At 41.1% G+C, this 25481-nt stretch overlaps 1 protein-coding gene across 3 annotated transcripts in view; it reads left to right on the top strand.

Moving 5' to 3' along the window:
* The first annotated feature begins 1126 nt into the window (after window positions 1-1126).
* Window positions 1127-25481, top strand: part of CHSY3 (chondroitin sulfate synthase 3) — a 457717-nt gene continuing 433362 nt past the window's right edge. For all 3 annotated transcript variants that reach the window (XR_011699970.1, XR_011699971.1, XM_071581015.1), the window contains exons 1-2: window positions 1127-2036; window positions 3615-3898. Coding sequence is in view for 1 of the 3 variants with exons in the window: in XM_071581015.1 (XP_071437116.1) it covers window positions 1325-2036; window positions 3615-3898 (996 nt within the window). In the remaining 2 variants the exon portion in view is untranslated. The remainder of the gene's footprint in view (window positions 2037-3614; window positions 3899-25481) is intronic.

Here is a 25481-nt window from a genome sequence, read left to right as displayed (position 1 = left end):
TTTGGCTAGCATCACACAACAGCAGCCTCCATACTCCTCTCACCTTGACATATCTGACAACTGATAAAATCATATGAAGTGATAATGCCATAGACTTAGGTACAAAAATGAGTGGGTTTGCAGAAAAACTATTAAATATGTTCTACTGGATCTTCTATTACTTGGATGTATTTCAGTGAAACAACAAATGGATGTGAGGTGCAGTTTATGGCTTTCACTGGACATAGGCATCTTGCACAATTAAATAAGGGATACAGATAAATATGGACGATATGTAGGTGATCTTAAACTGCAAAATTAAAGCTGTCTCTCTAGGTACAGTGTTCTAGTCATTTAATTCCTACTGCCATTCATCCCAGGCTGTGGACAACGGTGTAACCCTGAGTTGGGGAGGATGAGGAGGCAATGCCCCAGCATCTTGGAGATCGTGATAACAATAATAACAATATTACTAATAATATACTCAGGCCGTGGGAATCCACGCGAGAGGAAAACGTGCTCTTCGCTGGGGAGTTAACTGTCCAGGGCGGAAAGCAGAGGCCAGAGTGGGGGCAGAGGAAACGGCTTCCCTCCTCCCGACACGACACCCCGGATCTGCCTTCCACGACCACCCCTCTGGAGGAGAAGCCCGGGCGGGACGGTCCGTCCCGTGGCCGTCCTCGGGTGATGCGGAGCCGCGCCCACAGATAAGCCTGTGCCCTCGCCGGCTGCAGCAGCGGGACGCACCGGGGCATCCACAGCCAAGCGAGGTGGCCGGGGGCACCCCCGCCACACCCCACCGCACCGCACTGCACCGCACCGCCCAGCAGGCGACCCCGGCCTCGGCCCCCGTCCCGCCCCGACCCCAGCGGGCGGAGGGGTCGCCGGCGGCGGCGGAGCCGGGCCGAGTGCCGAGGCCCCGACGCGGGGGACCCGCGAGCAGCATCTAAAAAAATCGTTTCCTTCCGGAGCGGCGGCAGCGGCCGGCACTTCCCCGGCACGGCCCGGGCACCAGCGGCACCCTCCGGGGTGAGGCGCTCGGCAGCCGCGGAGGAAGGTGACGAGCGCGGAGCGGGGGCCGGGGCTACCGTGCGGAGAAGGCTGAGCGGTGGGAGGAGCGGGGAGGGACCTGCCGCCGCGGGGACAAGGTACCAGCGGAGGGAAGGCGTCACCTCTCGCGCTCCGCCACCCTCCCGCCCGGAGAAGTTGCACTCTGGAGCAGCGCAGCCGCCCGGGCCGCCGCGGTGGGGCAGGGAGCCGCGGCGGGAGTCACCGCGGGACAGGATCTCCTGCAGCGGGGCGCCGCCGGCGGTAGCGGCGCTCCGGGAGCCGCCCCGCCCGCGACATGGCAGCGCGATCCCGGAGACCCTGGTTGAGCGTGGTGCTGGGGCTGGTGCTGGGCTTCACCGCCGCTTCCTGGCTCATCGCCCCGAGAGTGGCCGAGCTCAGCGAGAAGAAGCGGCGCGGCGCCAGCCTCTGCTCTTACTACGGCCGCGCGGCGGGGCCGGGGGCGGCCCGGGGCGCGGCGCCGGGCGGGCAGCAGGCGCCGCCGGAGGCAGCGGCGGTGATGGGCGGCACGAGTTTCAGGAGCAGCCCCTGGGAGCTGCCGCCGGCGGCCGTGGAGGGCACGGTCTCCAGCCCCGCCGCTGGCGGGGAAGGGGAGCCGGAGGAGGAGGAGGAGGGCGGTGAGAAGCGGAGCGGCCGGCCTGGCGGTAGCCACAACGGCAGCGGGGACTGGGGGGGCGCCCCGGGCTGCACCAAGCCTCGCAACTTCCTCTACGTGGGGGTGATGACGGCCCAGAAGTACCTGGGCAGCCGGGCGGTGGCGGCGCAGCGGACCTGGGCGCCCTCGGTGCCGGGCCGCGTGGAGTTCTTCTCCAGCCAAGGCTCCTCTGCGCCCCCAGGGCTGCCCCCGCTGCCTGTCGTCGCCCTGCCCGGCGTAGACGACTCGTACCCACCGCAGAAGAAGTCCTTCATGATGATCAAGTACATGCACGACCACTACCTGGACAAGTACGAGTGGTTCATGCGGGCGGACGACGATGTCTACATCAAAGGTGACTGGGGCGCACTCCGCCGTCGGGAGGCACGGAGGAAGGGGAGCGGTGTGGGGGAGCCCGGCAGGGTCCCACGGTGGCTGTGGGGGAGATTCGGTTCCCGTCTGGGGCGGGGGAGCGCGTGGGGTGTCTCGACCTGCCCCCGCCCCGGCGGCGTTTGGTTCCAGCCCCAGTGTGCGGGCCGTGGAGAGCCGCCCCGTCGCTGAGGTTCCCGAGGGCACCCGACTTGCCCGGACCTAGCCGTCTCTGCGGAGGCCGCGACGGGTTGAACAGCAGAGGCTGCGGGGTGAACCGCGCCGGGTACGGTGAGTGGTCCCTTGAATGGGCGTGGGATGCCGGTGCTGGGGCCCCCATGCTCGCTGCAGCCGCCGGGCTGGCCTCCGCCGTGGTCCTGCGGAGAGGGTCCAGTCCGACAGGGCGCGGCGGTGCTGGACCCATGGCCCGACTGCAGAGTGCCTGTCGGTCGCGCCTCGTCCCAGTTCCGCTGGCGGAGTCGGTGCGGGACTCCTCGGGAGCGGTGCTGCTGTCACCGGTAGAAGCTCCCCGCGTGCTCCCACCCTGGGCTGAGTGAACGCAGCCGGCGCGGGCTCCCTGTGTAGTTGCTCTTCAGTGGAGCGCCTTTCTCCGGATTGCAGCAGCCCTGCTCCCCTACGAGTTTCATGGCACCGTTAGGACATACGATGTTCTGCAGCTTCCTTTTGATCAGCGCCTGTTGCTGTGCGGTTATTCGTGTGAGGTGCGGCACTCTGAAAAGAGAATCTGAAGTTGTATGCATAAATAAGCCCAGGTTATGAGCTTGGTTGCTTACACTGTTGTAAGTTCACTGAAGGTATCTGTACCCTTCCTCGTTTGTCACTTGATTTTGAGTGGTTTAATAGGCTGCCTGCTTATCAGCTGTCATTCACCTGTCAAATACTGGCACACCTACACTTGTATATATGTGTGTGTATTCAGGTGCAGATGTAAAGTTGTCAGTGTTTTCTTTGGGTTTATTTCAAATGTGTAATGAACGTGCTTTTAATTGGTTACCTGGTACCACGTTAAACCTATCCAGTTCAAATTTCAAGTAAACGTGAAATCAAATTTTCTTAAAAGGACTAGGTAAGGGGTTTGAAGGGAAACAGTGTAACCATTGTAGTGCTGGAAATAATTTGAAAAGGACCAGAGTTTTACTTTTTTTTCTGACAGTTAGCCTTTGATGAAATGTGTTTTACTTAGGTAATTTAGATTTGCTTTCCTTCCTCAGCCTGGAACCAAATTGTCCAACTTGAGACAGAGTTTTAAATTTGCAAGTGAGTGCTTTCCCTCAATATTGTTGAACAGAGGAAAATTTAGTGATTAATTTTGATCATATTCTGACTTTCGGTTGAAGGAAAATGAAATTGCAATGTTAATTGGGAAAAAAAATATAAACTTGTCCAAGGATATTTTCAGTTAGCCGTAGGATTCTGCTTTGAAAGTGATTTAACTGTGACAGTCTCAGCTGCCTGTTACAGTTTTGTAAAAGCTAAAACTACAGGAAAAGAGGTGGTTAGCAAAGTCAGATAAATAAAAGTAATATTTTCCCTTATTTTTCAGGTGAAAAATTGGAGGAATTTCTTCGCTCACTGAACAGCAGTAAACCTCTCTATTTGGGACAGACTGGTCTGGGTAATATTGAAGAACTTGGAAAACTCGGGCTAGAACCTGGAGAAAATTTCTGCATGGGAGGGCCAGGAATGATCTTCAGCCGGGAGGTTCTCAGAAGGATGGTGCCACATATAGGTGAATGCCTTCAAGAAATGTACACTACTCATGAGGACGTGGAGGTGGGCAGGTGTGTCCGAAGGTTTGGAGGAACTCAGTGCGTTTGGTCATATGAGGTAAGTGACAGTGTAAAGTGCAAAGTGCTGTTTGTTTACAGAGATTTAGGTGTTGCAACTGAAATAGCTGTATCTGCAATCTCTTTCCAGCATAATTAAGTTTTAGTGCATATATCAGAATGTGAACTGTAGGCTGTAAGGAAAAAGAGAGGAAAACATTCACAGCACGTTGCTGTAAGCATATTTATTTCGACTTGTGTCTTTCCGTTTTCATTGATGGCAGTTACTGCATCTATTGGTATACTGTAAGTTGCTAGAGGGTTACCTTCAAGGTTTCTACATGCAATCCTTAACAGGGAGCTGCTCTATTTGATTTATGCTGTTCAGGTTGGATCTTTCTAAGAACTTGGGTTTGGATAACCATATGGCAAATCTGCTTGTTCTGCATCACAGTCTCTAAAAAAAAATGTTTTTTGTTTTTTTTTAAATGACTCAGATGTATTTTAATGAAGTTTGTTATTGGAAAAAGTAGAAATAGGGGTTGTTAGGTGGTGGTGGGGGAGGGGGTTGTACAGAAATGAAATTTGTTGCGCTGCCTGTGTCTCTGATACAATTTTAATAGTGTTTTTCTTCCTGTAGAACAGTGTTAGAATGTATTAAGGACATATGCAGTGTAACAAATTTTCCTATGCTGAAGTCATTTTATGAACAGATTATTTCATTCACTACTAGCATTTTCTGATGTAATAAAGATCAGTTGCAGTTCCTAAAAAGTTTATTTATGATGCTGTAACTAAAATTCAGGCCCATTTATCTGAAAATGTCGTGATTATTGGCAAGTCTATCTTTGTAGACTAAGCATACAACTGCCAGAAGAAGTAAAGGGTTATAGCTATTATGATGAATATGATTTGAGTTGTTTTGATGAGTTCTTTAATATTAATATATACTAGCCCTTGTGGCTCTCCTTCATTAAGCAGAAAAAATCATTTAAATAGGCCACTATAAGTGATTATGTGCTATTTGACAAAAAGACAGGAAAAATAATTATTTTTTTGGATTAGTGTTTTTCTCAATGTCCCAGGGAAAGGTGACCATTTAAAAATGGGTTTGGTAGGCTACCAAATGTAATGTAAACAGGTGAACAAAAGTAAATACTGGATGGTTGATAGCAATTAGGTAGAAATCTTAGAGGGGGAAACCTTCTTTTCTTCACAATGGAAATGTGCTTTTAGAGACTAATTCAATAGAGCTTGTAAATACCAATGTAAAATAATAAATACATTGTTGCACTGGTGGAGCTGGGGAGGGATTTATGAAGCTGACGGAAATCAATGTGGCACACTAGTGGTCCTTACTCAGGCATCCAAAACTGCATGCTACACTAGCAGCTTAATCTACACTCCGATGTGTTTGGGCTATGTCTGTACACAGTTTATTTTCCAGTCCTGATGGGCATGTGATGCCTGCTGATCTGCATCAGATGACAGAGTTATCTTGGGAGGGGTTTTGTTTCTGTTTTTGTTTTTCTAGTTTGTCTTCTTGAGGAGAAGTCTGGGGAAGGTAAGAAATCTGATAATAGATAACATTATCATCGTGGTTATAATTTCTTTTGATATCTAATGTCAGGAAATGTTGACTCCAGGTACTGAGTTTAAGAGGGATGGAGTGAAAAAGCACAGTTTTGTAGACTGATTTATATGACTGCCCAGAAACTCAGCTTTTCGTGGTAGGATTGGAGCCTGAAAACAAACTTCTTGAAAAAAACCCTGTGTTTTTATGGGATCTGGAATAGAGTGGCACCAGTCCTGGCTGTCATTTGCTCTTGAAGGACCTACATGTATGTAATAAATAACAGAAGAAGAAAAAAATGTGTGGGGCATTGCAATAGCACCTGCTCATTTCTGACCACTATTACTGTTTGATTTGGAAGAATCTTTGTTGCCAGTATAGAAGCTGCTCTGGAAAACACAGACGATTAAGACAAAGCTGCTTAGGATGTTATCCCAACACTAAATCTATGTAGAAGGGAAGGAGTGAAAATAGAGAGAGAATCTGTGTTTGTGCTTGGCATAGTTTGTGCTGTGCAGCAGTTTGATACTGCACCTGAGCGGATTCATGTATTGCCAATTGTTAGATGAGGTGGTGACAAGGGTGATTTTTTTTCCTAGAGCACTGAAACTGTTGCTGTGTGCTTTTTCATTCCTACATTAGATCAGAAACACTCTATGTGTCATAGAAGGGGAATATTCCCTCAGAAACATGTGTGTAAAATCTAAGATTGGGGTCAGAACTCCCTGTATAACCAGTTGCACTTTGGTTCTGGAGTCCTCTTCTTGTATTTAAGTTATAGACTGAGGCTGGTTGAGCTGCAAGATTTTTATGAACTTAGTTGATTTTGGTAAGAAGTATGATTTGTATTTTCTATGTGTTGCTGAAGACTACTATAAACTGGAAGCAATTTCATTAAAATTCATAGAAACTTTTCATCTCCAGAAGAGTTAAATTACTGTTGCCCCATTTTTTTACTAGATTTCTTTCCCAAGAACTGGATCAGAAAGTTTCTTTTTGATGAGGGTGAAATAAATCACAGTTTTGAGAGAAAACCCGAAATGTTTGATCTTTTCTGGGTGGCTCAGCTGGTGTAAAGACTGGCTGCCTGTCAGAGTTTATTCTGCTGCCACTTAGGGTTAGCAAGTAAGCATGTGGTAGCTTATATGCATAGTATGCTTGCTGGCAAGGAGAGGGTTACAACTTTTTTTTTATCTTGGCAATTTCTTTTTGTTGTAAGAATGAATAAGATAAGATGTATATGAGCCTCCAGTGAACCACTCTTATATGTGGGACTTTCTAGATTTTAATTCTAGTTCAGCTAGATTTGAAGTCAGGTCTAAAGGTTAGGACTCCCACATATCAGAGGACTCATGCCTGAGTTGATGACCCTCTGCTTCTCCACTCTAAATAATTTGTTGTTTGATTGCTGAAAGAGTAACTGTAGTAACAGGGCTTTTAGGGCTCTTGTGAGGAATGCTGGTCAAAAAACCCTTGGGCTGTCTCCTCTGGTTGCTGCCCTGTTCTGTTGGACTTGGGCAGCCCTGTGGTGAGCTGGAGCAGTTACAGGATCCCCTTGAAATATGAACCTCAACAAAAGAGTTTCTTTCAGCTGAATCGGTACTCAAGGCAAAGCCTTGCTGAGCATGAATATCACAAGAAAGAAGAGGTGGTCATAGTCAGCCAGAAATGAAGGGCCAGGAGAGTGTCAAACTGCCCACTTGACAGCAGCTTGCATTGAACTTGGCTCCAAGTAGCAGCTGAATTGTAGCCTAAATCTTGTCCATTTCCTTGCTTCATGAGGAAGTATCTGCTAGAAGCATTGTATTTTGGATGGATAATTTTCTTTTTACAGAAGATCCACACTTCTTCTGGTATATTTTTTCAGTGATGTTTTAATTTATCCTCCAGTTTTGATGATGCCACAAGGGTTAAAGTATAACAAACTTGACAAATATTTCTAAAATATCTCTGTAAAAAGCCTTTCAGCATCTTTTGCTTCCCCAAATCAGTAACTGTAAGATTAAAAGGGGCCATTTGTGCTTTGAGAATCCATTTTCCAAGCTGTCACTCTCCCACTAATTTCAAAGCCTTGAAATGTTTTCCTTTTAAGGGAATAAAGAAATTAGCTTGATTTTAATGACTTGTGTGTTCCATTTTTTTGGAAATAAAAATGTAGTTAGAGTCTGAGTTGCTATGTTGCTTAACTTTTTAAGAGGGATTTGACTACAGAGGACCACTTAGAATAAAGGGCTGATTGTTTTATTTACCCTCCTCCCTTTTCTTTTCTTTTTAAATGATATTTCTGGTTTCAGAAGGCCATTATTTAAATTTTTAATCTAAACTTCTGTCAGATCAAATAGTTCCAGTAAAGGACAAAATAAAATGCTGTATATGAATTGTGGCTATAAAGTTGAAGCAGAAATCAAGCGTTATCAGGGTGTAAATACTATCAGAGAATATGTTTTTTTTCAGAAAAGGAAAACTGACATGCAGCAAAACATCTAAAGACCATTTGTGTATTCATAACATTTACTCAAATGATGGAGAAGCTTTTCTTTCTGTGGCCTTTTCCCCCTTTTTGTGGGAGAAAATAGCACAGACTATCCCAAGGCTGTTATATTAATATCAAACTTAAAAACTATGTTATGCGAAACAGCCCATACACTTTTGATCTTTTGGTAATGTGTACATTGATGTTAGGAGAAAATATGGTACTTTGTACATACAAGTAGTTAACATTATTGGTGTATCTATTTTTCCCTTTGTTTGCTTTTTTCTTTTCCAAACTTCTATGACAATGGTAGAATACAGTCTCATTACTGTAATATTTTTAAAATAAAATAGCTCTCTAATATCCTATTTGTTGTTGATTCCCATTAGTCACAGTAACTATTACAGTAAATATCATGGGAAAATGCCTCTTTGGATCAAGCTGCATGCTCAAATAGATTTCCTTTACAGTGCATTGCTATTTTCAGTGTCTCTGAAGGTTCTGGAACCTTTGTGTAAGCCATCTTCTGTCTTGCTTTAATAATACTTTCTATTTTCCTTTTAATTCAAGTTTTTCTTCCTGATTTTCATTTGAGGCTTTGTCTCTCTTTTTAATGAAGATATTGGTGGATCACAACTAAGCTTTGAATTCAACCCTACACCAAGCAGGAGGATTAGAGGTGTGTGTGCCTTTGATGATGATAAGATGGTGTTTTGCTCATTTGGGTAATGGACTGATCAGTCTTGAAGCAGCCGTACCCACCCCCTCTTGAGCTGTTGGGTTTGGGCAGCTTTATTAGGTAGTTACATAAATGCAGCTGTAATTAAAAAAAGCCAAAACCATACAGTGAACTATAAGTGATCCTAGAATAAAAGTGCTTGGAAAACTTGATCCCTGCAGCAGGGGTCTCAGTTCCAGAAGTCAGGGAATTCAGCTGCAACAAATGTAGCTGATGACTAACCTTTTAGTAAAGTGCTTAGCTCAAAAAATGAAAGAGTTTTGTTTTGTGCTTCGGATATTTTTGTTGTTTTAAAGTAATCTGTTAAGTATGAATCTGGTTTGCTAAAATGAATGAAAGCAGGTAGTAGTATTTTGGATTCTTCTTCTACTCTAAATTTTTGTGATTTATTTTTCTTCAGGTAGTAGGGGGAAATAACTACACCTAACTGTAATAGAAAATGTCAAACAGTACAAAATATTTTTTCTGCCTGCTTGTCTGTAGTAATTTTGGGAAATTTAGTATTAGTGCATCCAAGAGGGTAATGTAAGGGTATATGTGTTTCTTTTGTGCCATTTGATGCTGAGGCTTAGAGTTTTGGAGCATGTCTGTCACATCTTTGCAAAAATCGGTTATTGTTTGTACTTTCAAGAAAGAATTCTGTACCGAAACTATGTATTGGCATTCCTTCATCCTGGCCATGTAAGTTGGTGCTCATGTCTCCCTGTTTCAAATTTGTTAGCCTTAGTTTTCACTCTGCCAAGTCGAAGAATAAACCTAACTTTAGGCTCTGTTCTTAAGTTCCAGTTCTTGATGTGGTGATGGCATGTATGCTTGAAGGTGACGACTCTGTCATGGGAGAAAGATGTAAAATTTGTATAGTCTTAATGGGGCAGAGAGCCTTGAGTGAGTTAAGACTGGTCCTGTTTATTCTGTGTGCTTATCAACTAGCCCAGCCCAGCCTGAGCTTCCTAACTCGTCACTGGAAAAATACTTTGGTCAGCAGTGGCTTTATTATTTTAACTGCACTGCTCATAAAAGAACTGGCCGCTCATGGCTTGAATGGGTAGACTGATTCCTCAGTGGGTTAAAAAGCTATCTAGACGGCTGGGCCCAGAGGATTTTGGTGAATCGTGCTAAATCCAGTTGTCAGTTGGTTTCCAGCAGTACTCCTCAGGGCTTGGTTCTGAGGCCAGGCCTGTGTAACATCTTTATTGATGATCTGGATGTGTAGATTGGGTGCACCTTCAGTCAGTTTGTAGATTACACTAAGTTGACTGGGAGTGTTGATCTACTCAAGGGTAGGCAGGTTGGGTTAATGGTTAGATTTGATGATCTCGGAGGTCTCTTCCAGCCTTAGTAATTCTATGATTCTGTGAATGCTAGAAGCAGGAGAAGGAAATGCTGGAAGAAAGTAGGTTGGAATAATAGACTGACATACCTTTGAGATTGACCTGTTTGAAAACAGCTACTATGAATCAGCTGCTTGTGACTGGGTTGCATGCACACAAATGGGACTTCTTTAATGTGTTTTTGTCTTAAGACCAGATGTGATGTTGAGGTTCTCTGTGTGTTTGTGGGTGTAGATGTGTGTGTGTGTGTATTTGTGTGTGCTTAGATATTTAGACATATTTTTAAGAATACTGCAGGGTATTGCCATTTGCCCTTTTATTCCACTTTGAGCACTGAATAATCATAAGGACCATTAAATATTTGTCATTTAGTTTGTTTTTTACTAACTATTTCTGGAGACAGGTGATTATTATAGCAATTGTTGTGCCTTGAACTCTATTCACAATCTTCTTCAGCATGATGCTCCAAAGGGCCACAGCAGACCTTGATGAAGAAAATGGCATCTACATCCAATATCGTACCAATGGAAGCCTCTTCAACCTAAGGCGACTGAAGGCCGACACCAAGACCCTGAATCACCTTGTCCATGAGCTGCTTTTTGCTGACGATGGCGCCCTCGTTGCTCACACAGAAGCAGCTCTGCAGCCCCTTAACATCCTGCTTTGCAGAGGCTGTTGAGCTTTTTGGGCTGGAAGTCAGCTTGAAGAAGACAGAAGTTCTCTACCAACCTGCACCTCAGGAAGTCTTCCATCATCCTCACATCACCATAGGCAATTCAGAGCTTAAGTCAGTCCATCAGTTCACCTACCTGGGAACATAATTTCCTCAGACAGTAAGACTGACAAAGAGATAGACGACAGGTTGGCAAAGGCATATGGAGCCTTTGGAAAACTACATAAAAGAGTCTGGTCCAATAAATACCTGAAGAAAAGTACAAAGATCAGTGTCTACAGAGCCATTGTTCTGTCTACTCTCTTGTATGGGTCTGAATCCCGGGTCATCTATCGCCACCACCTGCGGCTTCTCGAACGCTTCCATCAGCGCTGCCTCCGTTCAATTCTAAACATTCACTGGTCTGATTGCATGACCAATGTGTCTGTTCTTGAACAGGCAGGGGTCAGCAGTATCGAGGCCATGCTGATGAGAATGCAGCTGTGCTGGGCAGGGCACGTCTCCAGGATGGAAGTTCACTGCCTTCTGAAGATTGTGCTCTATGGTGAACTCGCCACCGGCTGCCGCAAGAGAGGAGCCCGAAAGAAGAGATACAAGGACTCCCTGAAACAACACCTCAGCCTTGGCCATATTGACTGCCATCAATGGTTCACTCTGGCCTCCAATCGGGATTCGTGGAGACACACTATTCACAACGCTGCTGCTTCTTTTGAGTATGCACGCATAGTCAGTCTCGAGGAAAAAAGATAACGCAGAAAGAACTGTTCCTCACCAATATCACCTAGGGAGACGTTCCGCTGTGCCTTTTGTGCCCGGACTTGCCTATCCCATATCGGCCTCTTTAGCCACCAGCACGCTTGCAGCAAGTGTGGGTAGTGCCCTTCTCAAATCTTCGTTCGTGAAGCCCAGCCATGCTGATGTTGTGCCTTGAACTATGAGATTGCGGGGCCCTCATTCTCATGTGTGAGTCCAGTGTTAGAATGCTATGTTTCTATTAAATATGCCAGTTATCTTCCACAGTATTCACCTACTGCCTGTGTTTTACTAGTGCATTGAGGGATGTGAAAGCACTTAAGCTTCATATTGATCTGAATAAGATTTCCGCTGTGTATGCTGTTGATAAAATTTCATTAGATCAGAAAGCAAAAAATTTAACTGAGGACCTCAGAAGGAGCATGTTAAAATATGTTACTGAGAGTATGTTAGTTATTGATTAAATAGGAGCACTCAAACTTTTCATAGTTCTGAATGCTGGTGATGCCTTCTTTTTTGTGGAAAAATGTGCTGCCATAGTACCATTCCCATGGGATAAGTCCAGAATTGCAGGAGCTTCCTGCTTATCTCAATTTAAAAGAACATTGCTGTAACTAATTGGAATGTTTAGTTTAGTAGTAAACTCATAATTTTAGTAAATAACTTCATTGTTAATTTTTCATTGCTGAATGTCATTTGGAGACCTACTGTTTTCCTTGGAAATAGTCTTGAAATTATTTACTTGGCAGTTCTGTCATAAATCTGTGAAGTGACCAACAAAAACAAGCTGGCTGATGTTTTTACTAGTTTTAATATCTGTGTTACCTCCAGTGTAGGTACACTAATTCTTTCAAACTTGAAATAAAAGTGTGATGCCCTGAGTTGCTGAAGGAGGGGATTTATTCTTTACTTGTTGATCTTATTTTTATTTATTTGTTTCTTTTTATCCATAACTATGCTAATCAGTTTGGTCAAAATAAATATTTCTCTACAGAATAGATTCTATCCTGTACAAATGAAGTAACTTTTTTGCTTTGTGATGTCCATAATGATCATTAGGTAACAAAAATAGTTGCTGGTTTAAGTATTTCAGTTATGTGGGAAGAGTGGCTTTAATGACTAGTGCAAGGATAGAATCATAAATAGTTGCTTTGCTTTTTTTTTACAGTTTCAAGAAAATTTTTATGTGTTTTGTGGTATAATTATTGTTTTCTGTTCACTGGAGAAAAGTACATAGTGAGGAGAGATGTGCAGTAGAGTTTTTGGCATTTGTTAATCAGTACAGAATATAAACAAGCAGAACTGTTGAATTTAACTGGTTGATATTTCTAAATAACTCTAAGGAGTTATTTAGATACCTTCCAAACATCCCATCATTACTTCTAAATGCACTGATCTCCATCTAAAATAGTAGGGTTTTCTATTTTTGTCCTATGCCATGGGAATAGTGTTGTACAAATGCAATTGCCATAATAAGCAGCACTTTAAATTTGTTTGAAGCAAATATGCAGCAATTTTTATTTCTGTGAGCTGTTACTATTTACTTTAGAAAGCTCTTGTTTCATCAACACATAAGTTACCAGAAACAACCAAGGGAGCTCAAAGGATTATTATCATTGGACTTTCCTTTTCAAGTGTGTTATGTGAACCTAAAGCTAAACATCTATGTAAGACAAATACTCAGTAGTTTCCCATTTTGCTCTACAGCTGTTGTAGCTGGGACAAATACTGGAGTCTGCTGGTAGAGTTGATGTTTCTGGTTGAAGCATGTTGACTGTGTAATTCAGATCTTTTCATGCTATAAATTCATATCTAATTTAGGAAAAAAAAATCCTGTGTTCATGAATGTTGTAATTCATTAAGAATTCAAGTGGAAGACTCCAAATAGTTGTTTATGAAAATAAAGATTGAAGAAGTGTGTATGTATATCTGTTCACACACACACACATGTATCTATATGTTTGTGTAAATATATACTTACAAAAAGTGCTGGAAGAGCATGCCAGTACTTTTCAATGTGATGGCTTGAGGCAGTTTCCTTGAAATATCTACAATAAAATACAAACTTCTAGAAGAGGATTTTGGATAGGTTGGAAATTCTGTTCCTGTGGAAACGAGGTGCAAGGATTATTTGCAGTGTTAGTTTCTTCTGAGCTTTTAAACTTCAGTAATAAGTATTAAATACAGTGTGTTAAATCTCATGTGTGCGTATATTCCTTAGGCAGTTCAGTTCGTGCCTGTGTCTTCAGATTGCCATCAGTCCTGCAATACATATGAAACAAAACAGCTCAGTCTTTGCAGTGTAGAAGCAGTCTGCTCCTGCCAGCCCTAGCAGCTTTCTTGGAAGAGAGATGTCAACTTTTGCAGAACTCAGCTTTTCCAAAGTAAATAAATTAGTGCAAGTTGTAGACCTAAAACTGTCTTTGGAGTCTTCTTGCAGGGGTCTGTGTTTGTCTTGGTTTGACGGGAAAAAAAACCCAAAATGTTTACCCACAAACAGGGCAGGGGGTCTTCTCCACAATAATCACACCACTCTTAATCAAATTTAAGAAAAAAAAAGGAATTTAATACAAGAAGGATAACTGTTCTTAACTGCTATATATATACAGACTAGTGCAAACCTCTTCCCCAACACCACAAGAGAAAGAAAAAAAACCAACAAAACCCAGCAGGTTTTCCTCCGGGAGGAAAGTTATACTTAAGCAGTGTCAATGTCACAGCCCGACTGGCTGCAGAGTGAATTTCCAGTCCCCTTCCAGCGAGACAGATGAGTGGTTAGCTCTCAGATGAACTCTGTGTCTCTTATCCCAGATGAAGGAAAAAGAAAGCTGAAAGTGGGGAACCACCACGTGTCCTGCAAAAGCAGCTGCACACCTCTCTCTCTCCCGGGTCACTGCCCCAGCCGGGGCGGGCAGGCTGTGACGGTGCAGGCGGTGGTCAGACTGGAACAGAGTCCCGGGATCCCAGATGCAGGAACCAGGAGAAACAGCCACGGCGAGGAGAAAAACAGCGGCTCAGCCAGAAGCCCCAGCAGTGCCAGCAGAGCAGCTTCCCTCTTCGGCAGCACACACACCGCTCCCAAGTTCCGCGAGCTAAGAGAGGAAAAATGTCCCCAAAAACAAAAGAGACAAACCTGCCCCCATCCAAGTGATCAGCAGTTACCTACTACTTTTGTTAACTGCTGGCATGGGCAGTTAGTGGCAGGGGAGAGAATTTACATAATAATCCCAAACTACAACAGTGTTAAATGCTGATACATTCTTAGGTATGAAAAGATATGGTTTTGGTGCCATTTTAGCATTCAAGTGAGGAAAAGAACCATAAAACTCTTGAGAAAGCTCTGAGAGCCCTTAGCACATGCTGGCATTGAAGCTGCTGTCCATGATGAGTGTTGTGAAATGAGATGGAATCAGCCCACCTTCTCTCTTTGTTCTGATCAAAATCACTATTTTTTATGTCCTTTACTTTTAGCTGTTAACAGGAAACATATATCTTGTGGGAGAGATGCAACCCTTGAGTTTGTCGTAGTCTGTAGTGACTTTTGTGTTCTGCTTTTAGCTGACACAAAACTGTGTGGTAGCAGGAATCTTTACCAAAGTGTTTGGTTAAGAGCAGTCAGTTCTCCCCTAGGGAAACCCTGTCTCCTTTCCTACCCTACTGCATTTGCTGTCTATATGCAGGGAGAAAACTGTTCATGGCTGTGTCTGACCTCTTTAACCTTCTTTGTGGGAAGTTTCTTCACTCTAAAGTTCAATTAAATGTATGTCACATACTGAATATAGTGACTTATTGCCATGAAATTGCCTCCTTGCTCCAAGCTTATATTCTTTTCATCCTCTGTCCCTTTTTTTAGCTTTGCCCTTTGTGTTCCGTTGCAACTTTGTCTCATTTTCAGTAAAATCTTTGCTCTGACTCTTGCCTCTGCTTTTGAAGTGACATGAAAGCCTATAAAACCATAAAGAATTGGTCTGTGTTGTGTTACCCTGGGAGTGAAACTGATTTGATAAAAGCTACAGATCTATCTGTGAAAAGAAAAAGAGAAATCTTGCTAATGAAATAGATGTGCCATGCAAGCATGTTAATGGAATGACATGGGCTGTTAAAGTTTTCTTCAGTGGTTTGAACACATGTAGAAAGCAGAGATATCATTTTCAGTACCATGAAACTTCAATAACTTTTGAAGGTTATTGAGGAACTGTATTTTTTAAATAATTTTTGAACTTTTTTTTCCTAAAAGTCACAGAAAAATAGCTCTTAAGTTACGTTGATTGCTCAAAAGAAATACGTACATAGACACTTCTCAACCATATTCTCTTCCCAAATCTTCAGTTGAAAAAGCTTTTTCTTAATTGAGTTATGCATTTTCCTGAGAATATGGCTTCTACAATCTTAGGTTTCCAGAGAAAGCTTACAATTTTTTTTTTAGTTTTGTAAGAAGGTGACAACTCGCAGGTAATTTTCTGAAGTTGGGTGAGGTGTAGGTTACTGCTGTCAGTCTGTGGTGCAGTCCATCCCAGATGAGAGATTGGTGTTCCTCACACAGTGGTAAAGTCCTTGAAGATAGTGGTCTACCTTATTCCTTCTGTTATCCTCTAATGCTGGGCAGCTGCATGCCATTGCCTGAAGCATTGCTTTTACACTTCACATATTTTAAGGTAAACTCAGCTTTCTTGGGGCTTCCTGTACACTTCTATGTCTTCAGTATTTTTTATTAGTTTATATTGAGTACCATTATTCCATGTCACAAAGTCACAGAAACTGCTGCTGAACTGAGGAGACCATATTGTTTCTTTCATTCATTATCCATAGTTCTTGAGCTGTTAAGTATTCGTGACGCATAGCATCTTTGTCACACATTTTCAAAACCTAAAGACTGTGATCTTCATGGAGCTCATGTCTTCAAGGTTTTGCCTAAACAGGAGTCAGTAATAGCTTTTAGAAAGCATTTTTAGTGTTTAATAATTTCATATGCGTTAATACTATAATGTTCTGTAGGTGATGAAATCACCAAGCAATAAAAATGCTTTCACCATGGTAAATGTGCGTTTTGTTAGTGTCTCCCTGAATGCCTGCAGCCATGTTCTGTGTTCTAAATCTTTCAGATGCAATCAGTTAAATGTGGTTAGTACTCAACATTATTTGGATGGGGCACTTATGGAAGACATTAGGCATTTGAAAGAAATTATCTTGGCAATACCTGGTGCAGTTCTCACTTTTCTGAATTCACTCTAAGTGAATGCCTGCAGACTGGAGTGAAGAGTGGAGCTCTTGGGGTACTGCTTGTGAGGTGCTGCCTCGCTAAGAGACATTAAGTTGTGGTCCTGGCAATTAATGACCCAAAGAAATCCCATGTTAATCTACTTGACAGTCTTTGTCTAACTTCGCTGTTTTAGGGTCAGCCTACATAAATCTCTTTGAAAACTGTTATGGTATTGCATGCATTATTAAACAGCTCAATAATGTTCATTTTTTTAGCTAGATGAAGTTTTGCCATGTTTAAAAGCTGAACTCCTTGGACTTCTACGCAAGTAATTATAAAATCTTTCTCTGTTCAAATGGTTTATGGCCTTCATCCATGTGACTTCACTATGTGTGTGCTCAGTGAGCATTTAAGTAATTGGCAGTAGGAAAAGCTGAACCATTATTTGGATTGTGAACTGCTAGCACATACCATTGGACTGGCTGCAGTGTTTCTAGAGCAGCACTGTGAAGTGTTTCTGAAATATAGGTGTAGAAAAAAATACATCCTTTAAGAGGATATATGCTCTCAAGGGATAAAGAAATACACTTAATTGTCTTTGAATCAAGAACATGGAAGTTAATATATGCGTATGTATACTTATATACCTATACAGATATATGTATATGTACTTAAGTTATTCTTAAGAAGAATACTTAAGGTAAATGTTTTTGCTAAAACCTCTGCAGTGTATATAATTAAATAATTGTTTTACCAAGCTGTTAGATTTAGAAATAGCCATTAAACTGAGAAATGCTCTCATTTGCATGATTTAGAAGAAACTTGTGTGGGAATTAGAGCCTTCATAGCAAGAACTGTCTTATCATGTGTATTTTGTACTACTAGATGTTATTCTTTATGCTGCTGAAAAGTTGCACTGTAGTTAAGATGGCGTTGTTTCTAAAACATTCACAAGACAGAGTCCTGACCCAGTGAGTGACTGGATACTAACAAAACCCTACAATAATGAAGAGTTGGGAGGGGTGGGAGCATCTTGTACTTCTGCATGATCAGTGCTGAAAACAACAGAAGTCGAGGAGATGGAAGGCAAGATTGAGAGATACTGTTACTAGGCAGAATGAGGCACATGCTCAACTGGGAAGTTTTCTATGAGCTCTTGAGAGACAAAAAGGGGCATACCATATAACACTCTCACCATTTTCTGTGTAGCAGAAGAAGGATGTAACAAAGTGAGATCTTGAAAGAGGAAAGTGGTGAGAAAGGAAAAAAACCCATGTATATCTAGTCTAGGGTAACATGTATAGCCTTAGTACAGGGCCTTGAAGTTGAGGACATTAAACCAAATACTGTTAAAGCTGAAAACAGATAGTGGCTTTCTGTGTTTGTGAATGATTTTTTCAGCAAAAGAGATCCATTTGGTGCTGCAGAAGGCAGGTGAGAAAAGGATAAACTGGAAGAACAACTAGATGCTAATAAGATCCAAAGCCAGTCAGTTTAAAACATAATGGTAATGGTAATGGTATGTACTGAATGAAACTAAAATTGCGGTAGTTAAGACATGATCTGTTTGGTGGAAGTAGTTAATGTGCTTTTACTCTTTAAAAGAGCCAGTTCATTAAGGGTTTGTACCTAACATAAAGGGTACTTGAATGAAGGGTTTAGTCAATTGCAATTCTAATAACAAGGCTTTCACTATTACCAGTACTACCAACAAGAAGATATGTCAGTGTCTGTGCAGTAGGCTGGTGATGCTCATCATCTTCACTTTCAGAATGCACATGTGAATCTTACTAGTTGAATGCTGGACTGAAACACTCAGTTTTAACACCTGGTTACTTCAGCAGCTAGGTCAGACAGGACTGACAGTGTCCCTCCTACTAGATCTGCCTCTGGTCAGGTTAATTTTCTGTAAAGATCTGTGGTATGTGTCCAGTCTAAATGGGCAGCAGGGAAAAAAAAAAGAGATAAAATTGCAGCTTTTGTGACTCCTAATCAACTTAGAGCAACCGTGTCTAGGTGGAAGTTAGCCCACATTAAATGCCTGTTAGGCTTATGTTTTCCTTGACTTGTTGCTTTTCAGGCATTGGATAAAAGCAAACCTCTTTCTCCATAGTCCAAATGCACATCTCTCTGTCTAGAGGCTCTGGTACCTGCCATTTTGCAACAGGCTTCTTTGACTATGGGGACCAATATGGGGCTTGAGCCCAGAACAAATTTCAAGAGAAAAAATAAAAGGTGTGGAAAATGTGTTCCAGTTTATTCTGTCAGTTTTAGTGTTTTGCCCCATTACCAGTCTCATCATAAAATCTAATCAACTTTTGATTCTACTTGATGATTTGTTTTGGACATTGTATCTTATTTTTGAACCAGTGTATGTCTTACGCTGCATACTGTCCTTTCATACACATTTTCAGCTGAAAATGTATACTTCACTTCTACCAACAGTTATCTTCAGTAAGCTTACAGAAAAGCAGCTCAACTTTTAATACACTACCTTCTAGAGCAATTTCTGCAAGTGTGAGCTAAAGGTAAAATTTGGTTGCTTGGCAAGTTGTCTGTCTTTTGCAGACTATCTTGTGCAGTACAGAGGTAGAAAAGCAAACTAACTTGAGAATAGCTGCTGTTTAGAAACATTACTAACAGCGCAATTGATCTCTGTCCCAGTGCAGTTTACAGACTTGCAGGGTTTTTAGTAGTTTGTCTAAAGATAGTAGCTTTAAATAACCTGTCAGTTGTGTGTAGATTTATTATAATGAATTTTAGTAATTCTTCTTTGCATATCGGTAATAAAATGTAATTTCTTTCAAATATTTGCCAACCAGATGTGTTGGTTTCACCCTGGCTGAAGACTAGGTATCCACCCAGCCACCCCAGCCCTGCCTTTCCCAGAGGGAAGAGGAAAGAAAGAAACCCAGGAACTGTGAGTTACTGTGAGGCAGTTTATATTTTATGCAGAAAAGAAAAAAAAAGTAAAAGCAGTACGCACATACATGCACACACAAAGTCAACAGTAAATCTCTGCTTCCCACAAACAGTGATGAGTGATCACTCCTCCAAGAGGCAGAGCTCCAACAGGCTGCCATTACCAGAGAGAGAGAGCAAGTACCTCCTCTCCTCCTTCTTTTAAATCTGGGTTGATGTCATATGGTATGGAATACCTCCTTGGTCAGTGTAAGTCAGCTGACCTAACCTGTGGCTCTGCCTAGTAACCAAAACATAGGCTTGCTATCAGCACTTCTTAGCTATCAATGCAGAAACACGGCACTGCAGGGTTATGGTAAGAAAATAAATTTTGGCTCAGCTAAATCCACCAGATTATGTTAATATGTCTGTTTTCCCTCCCAGCACATTTCAAGAGCATTATGATGAAAGTAGAAATCCAACATGAAAGCAAATGACTACCTCTTAAAAAAACCCTGTAAGCTGAGTGGAGGCAAATGAATTCTAAACATTCTGATTTTTCTCTATTGTCATAGTCCACAACACTTCCATTAATCCTGTCATGTATCAAGAAAAACTCTTTGGGAGGAAAGCACTGCAAGGAAACTCTCCAGCAGCACATCTATTAGTGTGAGGAAGCAGTGGGAAACACAAGAGAATGCTGCAAATGAAAAGGCAGGAACCTTCCTTTTGGCAGCCAGGGAGTGTTCTGCCTTTCTAAGGTGCAACCAGCCAGGAACTGGTTTGTAAGAGGAACAGTTCAGGTAGTTTTTCCTCCATTCAGCTCGCGTGTCTGGACAGTCTTTCATTTGTAGGAAGAAAATAAAGTGTCTCTATGTGAAGGAATTGGGTAGGTTCATAAAATAGAATCTTTTCTGTATGCATTTTTATTTATTCTCTGACACTGGCAACTCCCAAGATTTGTCCCATCGAGAAAAGGTGGATTTGAGGTGGTGCAATTTGCCATGCAAATTGTCAGCTCTGCAAGAGTTAGGATTTTTCTTAAATTCTAAATTATAATACCTGAATATTTTAAAGTATCTAGGATGTATGGGACACAGCATGGCTTTTTTGTCCCAGAGGGACTTTCAGTTGAATAGTTTTACAGACATTTAGTGTACCATTTTGTCACACAAAGTGTAAAAGAATAGGATTTTCTTTAACTGTATAAGCATGCATGTTTCCCTTTCCTGTACTTATTTTTTGTGAATCTACCTGAGAGGCAGAAGAAGAAAAAAACCTCCACAATTATTTGGTCAATCACCAATTGTGATTGTACGTTTAATACTCTGAACACTTTCCTGTGTCATGATTACATTATCAAGACTGATTCATTCAAGGTTTTATTTCCACCTGTTATTTTAAGTCTATACTAATTTTAATCATGTGAGCATCATGTTCCTCTGACATGCAAGGCAAGGTAATTTACAAGATACGAGATTTCTCTGCCATGCAATGAGAATTATTTTATGACTGGAATATATATTTGTATCCATATACATATAAAATGTATTTGCTTCTTATGGAAGACTACTTCTGTGACTGAATGTGTGAATACCTAGTCTGTCATTTCTTCATCTGACTTTTCGTTTCAAAATTGGTATCATGAGGTGGTATTCTTCCTGAAAGGTTGTAATCCAAACCTTTGTCCCTGAGGTGGTGACACCCATTAAAAAATATGTAGGCATGACAAATTATGGAAGAGTTTATTACCACTTGATTTCAGCAGCTGTGCTGACAGACTGAGCTTTACTATGTGGTTGTCTGCTACTTTTACAAAAGGAATTGTTCAACCTTTTATTGAAAACTAAGCCATATACTTTGTTCAAAGACAAGCAGTGTGTGTTGATTGCTCTAGCTAATAACCACAGCATTTATGAGCTATAGCACTGCAGAATGCCAATACTGCTTATGTTTTGTAGATTATTTTTTATTACTTCTGTTGATCCTTAGGATAAAGGGCTGAAATTTTTCACATCAGTTGGTGTAAGTGTTCCTTTTTATTCTTAAATTCTAAATGTTTTTCCTCTATGCTTAATGCTCTGGATAGTTATCCCACAGTTTTTCAAGATCTTAAAATGTTTGACTTAGAATCTGTTATTATAACAGGAATTAAGCAGGAATGAATTTATTAGTTTTCTGTGTAAGATTTATCAGGTTTCCCTTTTTGCTAGATATTCTGAGGATTTCTTAAGATTTTATTTTGTCAGTTGATGTTTTTTAATTTTTTAAAACGGGCAAAAATTAGGGGTAAACTTCATGATTAAAATAAAAATATAAAGTGGTGACTGAAAGCACCTATTTATTTAGTTAATACAGTAATAGAAGGATGTATTGATTCACTTCAGCTTGGCAGAGAGAGACACAGTTTTAAGTATTCATCTTATTGGTTAATAAACCTTGTCCTTTGGCTAGTATGTGAGGGATGGACTGGTAGGGAACTCCACTGAACTTGTATCAGAGGTGGATAGACTTTGTCTGTGATGATACTTGTTCAGTGTATCTCCTGGTTTCTAACATATCCACTGGAAGTAGTTTAGCTATTGTAATTAGCTAGTTTGTTGCTGATGCACTCAGTTCACAATTAAGTGCCATGTGCTTTTTTTTTCCTTTGCCATTTCTGAAAGAGACTTTATGGTTCTGTTCTCTAAAAAGGTTGCTAAAAAAGCTGTCCTCATACTGCTTTGACTTAGAGAATCAAATACAGCCAAATTTAAAAAAAAACCCAGCCAACCTGATTTGAAGCAAAAACCTATTTAAGAAACTTCTGGTATGCTTCTTAAGTACCCTCTTATATATAAGATAGTACATAGATACATAAGTACATAGTTCTGTATAAGATCTTCTTGTGTAAGAACTGTCTGTTCTTATCTTCTCCCTTCTTGATACCTTATTATAATCACGTTCTGAAACATGCAGTTCTATGTTCATGCATATGTTCTTATGTTTGCAAGCCCTTATATTGCTAGTTATGTTTCAGCTATGTAAAGAAGTCATTTTTTAAAATAGAGGAACACATAAATATGTGTTCTTTTGATACCTGTGTACTTTGTTTATATTGTTACTGGAGGTGAAATATTTATAACAATTTCAAAAGTGTTAAAAAATTTTGAATTATCTCCAGTACAGACTGGGCAGGATATATTGGAAAAAAGCACTTTAAATATTTTGTTTCAAGTGAGACAGTTCTTATTTGTTGCAGGAAATACAGTAAAGCCACGTGGCAAAAAAAATTAGCAAGGACAATCCATTTATTGTATGATTTCTCTCAGTGCTGAGATAGTTCCAGGCAATCCTAATACAGATTGCAAAAGCTGCTTTTCAATATTGAGTTGTAGAGAAAAGGCATTTTAAACAAAGCAACAAAGGGTTTTTCTGTAATTCTATTAAGTCCCTTTTGCCAATTTACTTTTATCAATATTTTGGGGATTATGATTTATATATTTTAATTGCTTATGCCTAATTTAAATGGCAACAATCTCATGTAATTGCTAATGAAAACACCACTCTAATGAGCACACATTTGGAAAGATATTACCACCATTCTAGTAATAATTTTTAATTTTTATGCTCTGTATGGTACATGGAAATCACTACCTTTTTTGAAAATGAACTTAAAGTGTTTTCCTTGATGGTACAAAAAAGAAGGAAAGAATTGAAATTACTAAGGTGTACACAGCAGGGAGTATTCCAGTTGTGTTGGGATGAGCAGGCATATTTGCTCAAATCCTCAGGGATCTACTGTAGTAGATTCCCTCCAACAGGCACATAGCAAGGAAAGTATGCAATGGGAAAGTAATCAAGAACAGTTAATGTTATTAAGGCAAGCAGTACCTGATCAGCCTTATTTCCTCTATAATGAAATGCCAAGCTTTGTGGATGAGAGGAGAGTGGTGGACTGAATGTATTTTCACTTTAGAAAACTGATGCTCCCATATTATTCTCAGCGAAGAAGTATAAGCTGGATAAATAGAGCACTATGTAGTCCAAAAATAATGTCTGAACTGGTGGAACTAATGATTGCAAGTCATGGTTCAGCATCCAGTTAGTGCCTTGTGAAAGGTGGACATAACCTTTGGAGTCCAGTTCTGGGTGCAGTATTGCTCAGTATCCTTAAGGGACTGGTCACTGAGATGGAAAGGAAGACTGTACCCTCAGCAAGTCTGCAGAAAATGTTAAACTGGGGGAATGACACAGAGTGCTGTGATGTGCAGTTCAAAGGGTCCTTGAGAGGCCTGAGGAGTGGGCCTCCAGAAACCTCATGTGTTAACCAAGAAATATGTGGAGTTGCAGATAGGGTGAAACAGCTCCATGCTCTGTATGGTGTGAGAGAAAACTTGTTGAGAAGCAGATGCACTGAAAAGGACCCGAAGTTTCCTGTGGATGCCAAGTTGAGACAAAAATATGCTCATGTTGCAAACAAAAGCAAGGCACGTGTTGGTCTATATTAGAAAGAGCATGGTCAGTAGACTGTGGGAAGATGTGTTACACTCAGTTAGTTCCCTGCTGGAAGAAATATGCTGAAATCTAAGGGAAAGGTAATAGCGGCCTTTTAGAAGTGACAAAGATGGTAGAGTTGAGCTCTTCCCAATAGATCTAGACAGTGTAAGAAGGGGACAGTTGTCACAAGTTGTGGCTTAAGAGATTCATGTTGCACATTAGGAACTTTCCTACAAGGAGAGCAGAGTAGTAGTTTGACAGGCTATGAGGGGTTGTGCAGTCTCCATGGAGTAAGGTTGGGAAGCTGCATGTCAAATCAGGGGCTGTGCTGGCTGGTCCACTAGACCCCTGAAAATCAGTATGTCTGTGAAGAGAGTGTGCTCTGAAGAATGGGGAAGAAACAGGGCATGCATCAGTACAATGAGATGGTTTCTTTTTCTCTGGAACTCTGTGTTAAGAAAATGCTAACATAATTTTTGTATGACACCCATCTTAATACTGCATTTCTCTCAGTATTAAAATACTGTTTTTTAGTGTCAGTTTGAAATCAGACCTCAGGCTAGTAACAGTTCTGGAAATAAGACAACAGAATGGAGACAGGTCATTAATTTTTAGGTTCTCAGAAATTTGTAAGATTTTTTTTCTTTTGTTATTCAAGCTTATGTAATCTTTTGTCGGTGCTTGATAAGGCTTCCATGTTTAATATATTCTCAAAGTTCTGAACTACCTAATTAATTGCAAGCATTTCTAGAATATGGTTTTTTGTTACTAATATGCTTTGTGAACTCTGAAACCACAACAGATTATATAGTTCTCATGGAAGCATGATGATTATTGTTCACATTCTTTGAATAAGAATTGTAATTTTTGTATTTGATAAGGATCAGGCAATGTGACTTTTTTTTTACATTTTCAGGAAGCATATTTCTTCTGAAGTCTTTTCTAAATATGGTTTTGATATTGTAATGGGAATTTCCAGTCTCCAACAACTACCTAAAAGAAGATGGATTTATTTGTCCAGTGGATTTCAACATGGCAATTTAGATCTCTGCGCAGAAGGCAACTAATCCAATGCACTGTCTGTTGCTTTCCATGACCACAAATTTGCATTAAAATACTGCTCCGCTTACTCAAAGGATTGAGGCTTGGTGAAGGCTCTGTAGGTCTAGTTGGCCTACAGAGGTAAAGTGTTGGAAATGAAAAAATAAGTGTTATGCTTATCATCTTGTATCCTAAGTAATAATACGGCTGTAGGGAGTAAATTCATCCGGTAAAAAATGGTTTTGACTGTATATGAAAGCAGGCTTGCTTCACGTTTCTGAGGTTGGTGAATGGGGAGTACAACAAAATATTAAGAAAAATCTGGAGAAGGCTTGGATTATAATCCCGTTTGAATGGAAATATTCTGAGTCAAGAAATATGCCGAAAAAGTGGGTAAAAATAAGTACTTTTTGTTTCCTTAATAGAAAAGTAATCAGAAACCGTCTATTCTGCAGGTTGTAAGTGCAGGCCTGGTATTTAT

Source organism: Pithys albifrons, chromosome Z, assembly GCF_047495875.1.
Source record: "Pithys albifrons albifrons isolate INPA30051 chromosome Z, PitAlb_v1, whole genome shotgun sequence".
Taxonomy (NCBI): Eukaryota; Metazoa; Chordata; class Aves; order Passeriformes; family Thamnophilidae; genus Pithys; species Pithys albifrons.
Note: the sequence above shows the minus strand (reverse complement) of the source record. Positions and strands in the feature narration are given on the sequence as shown.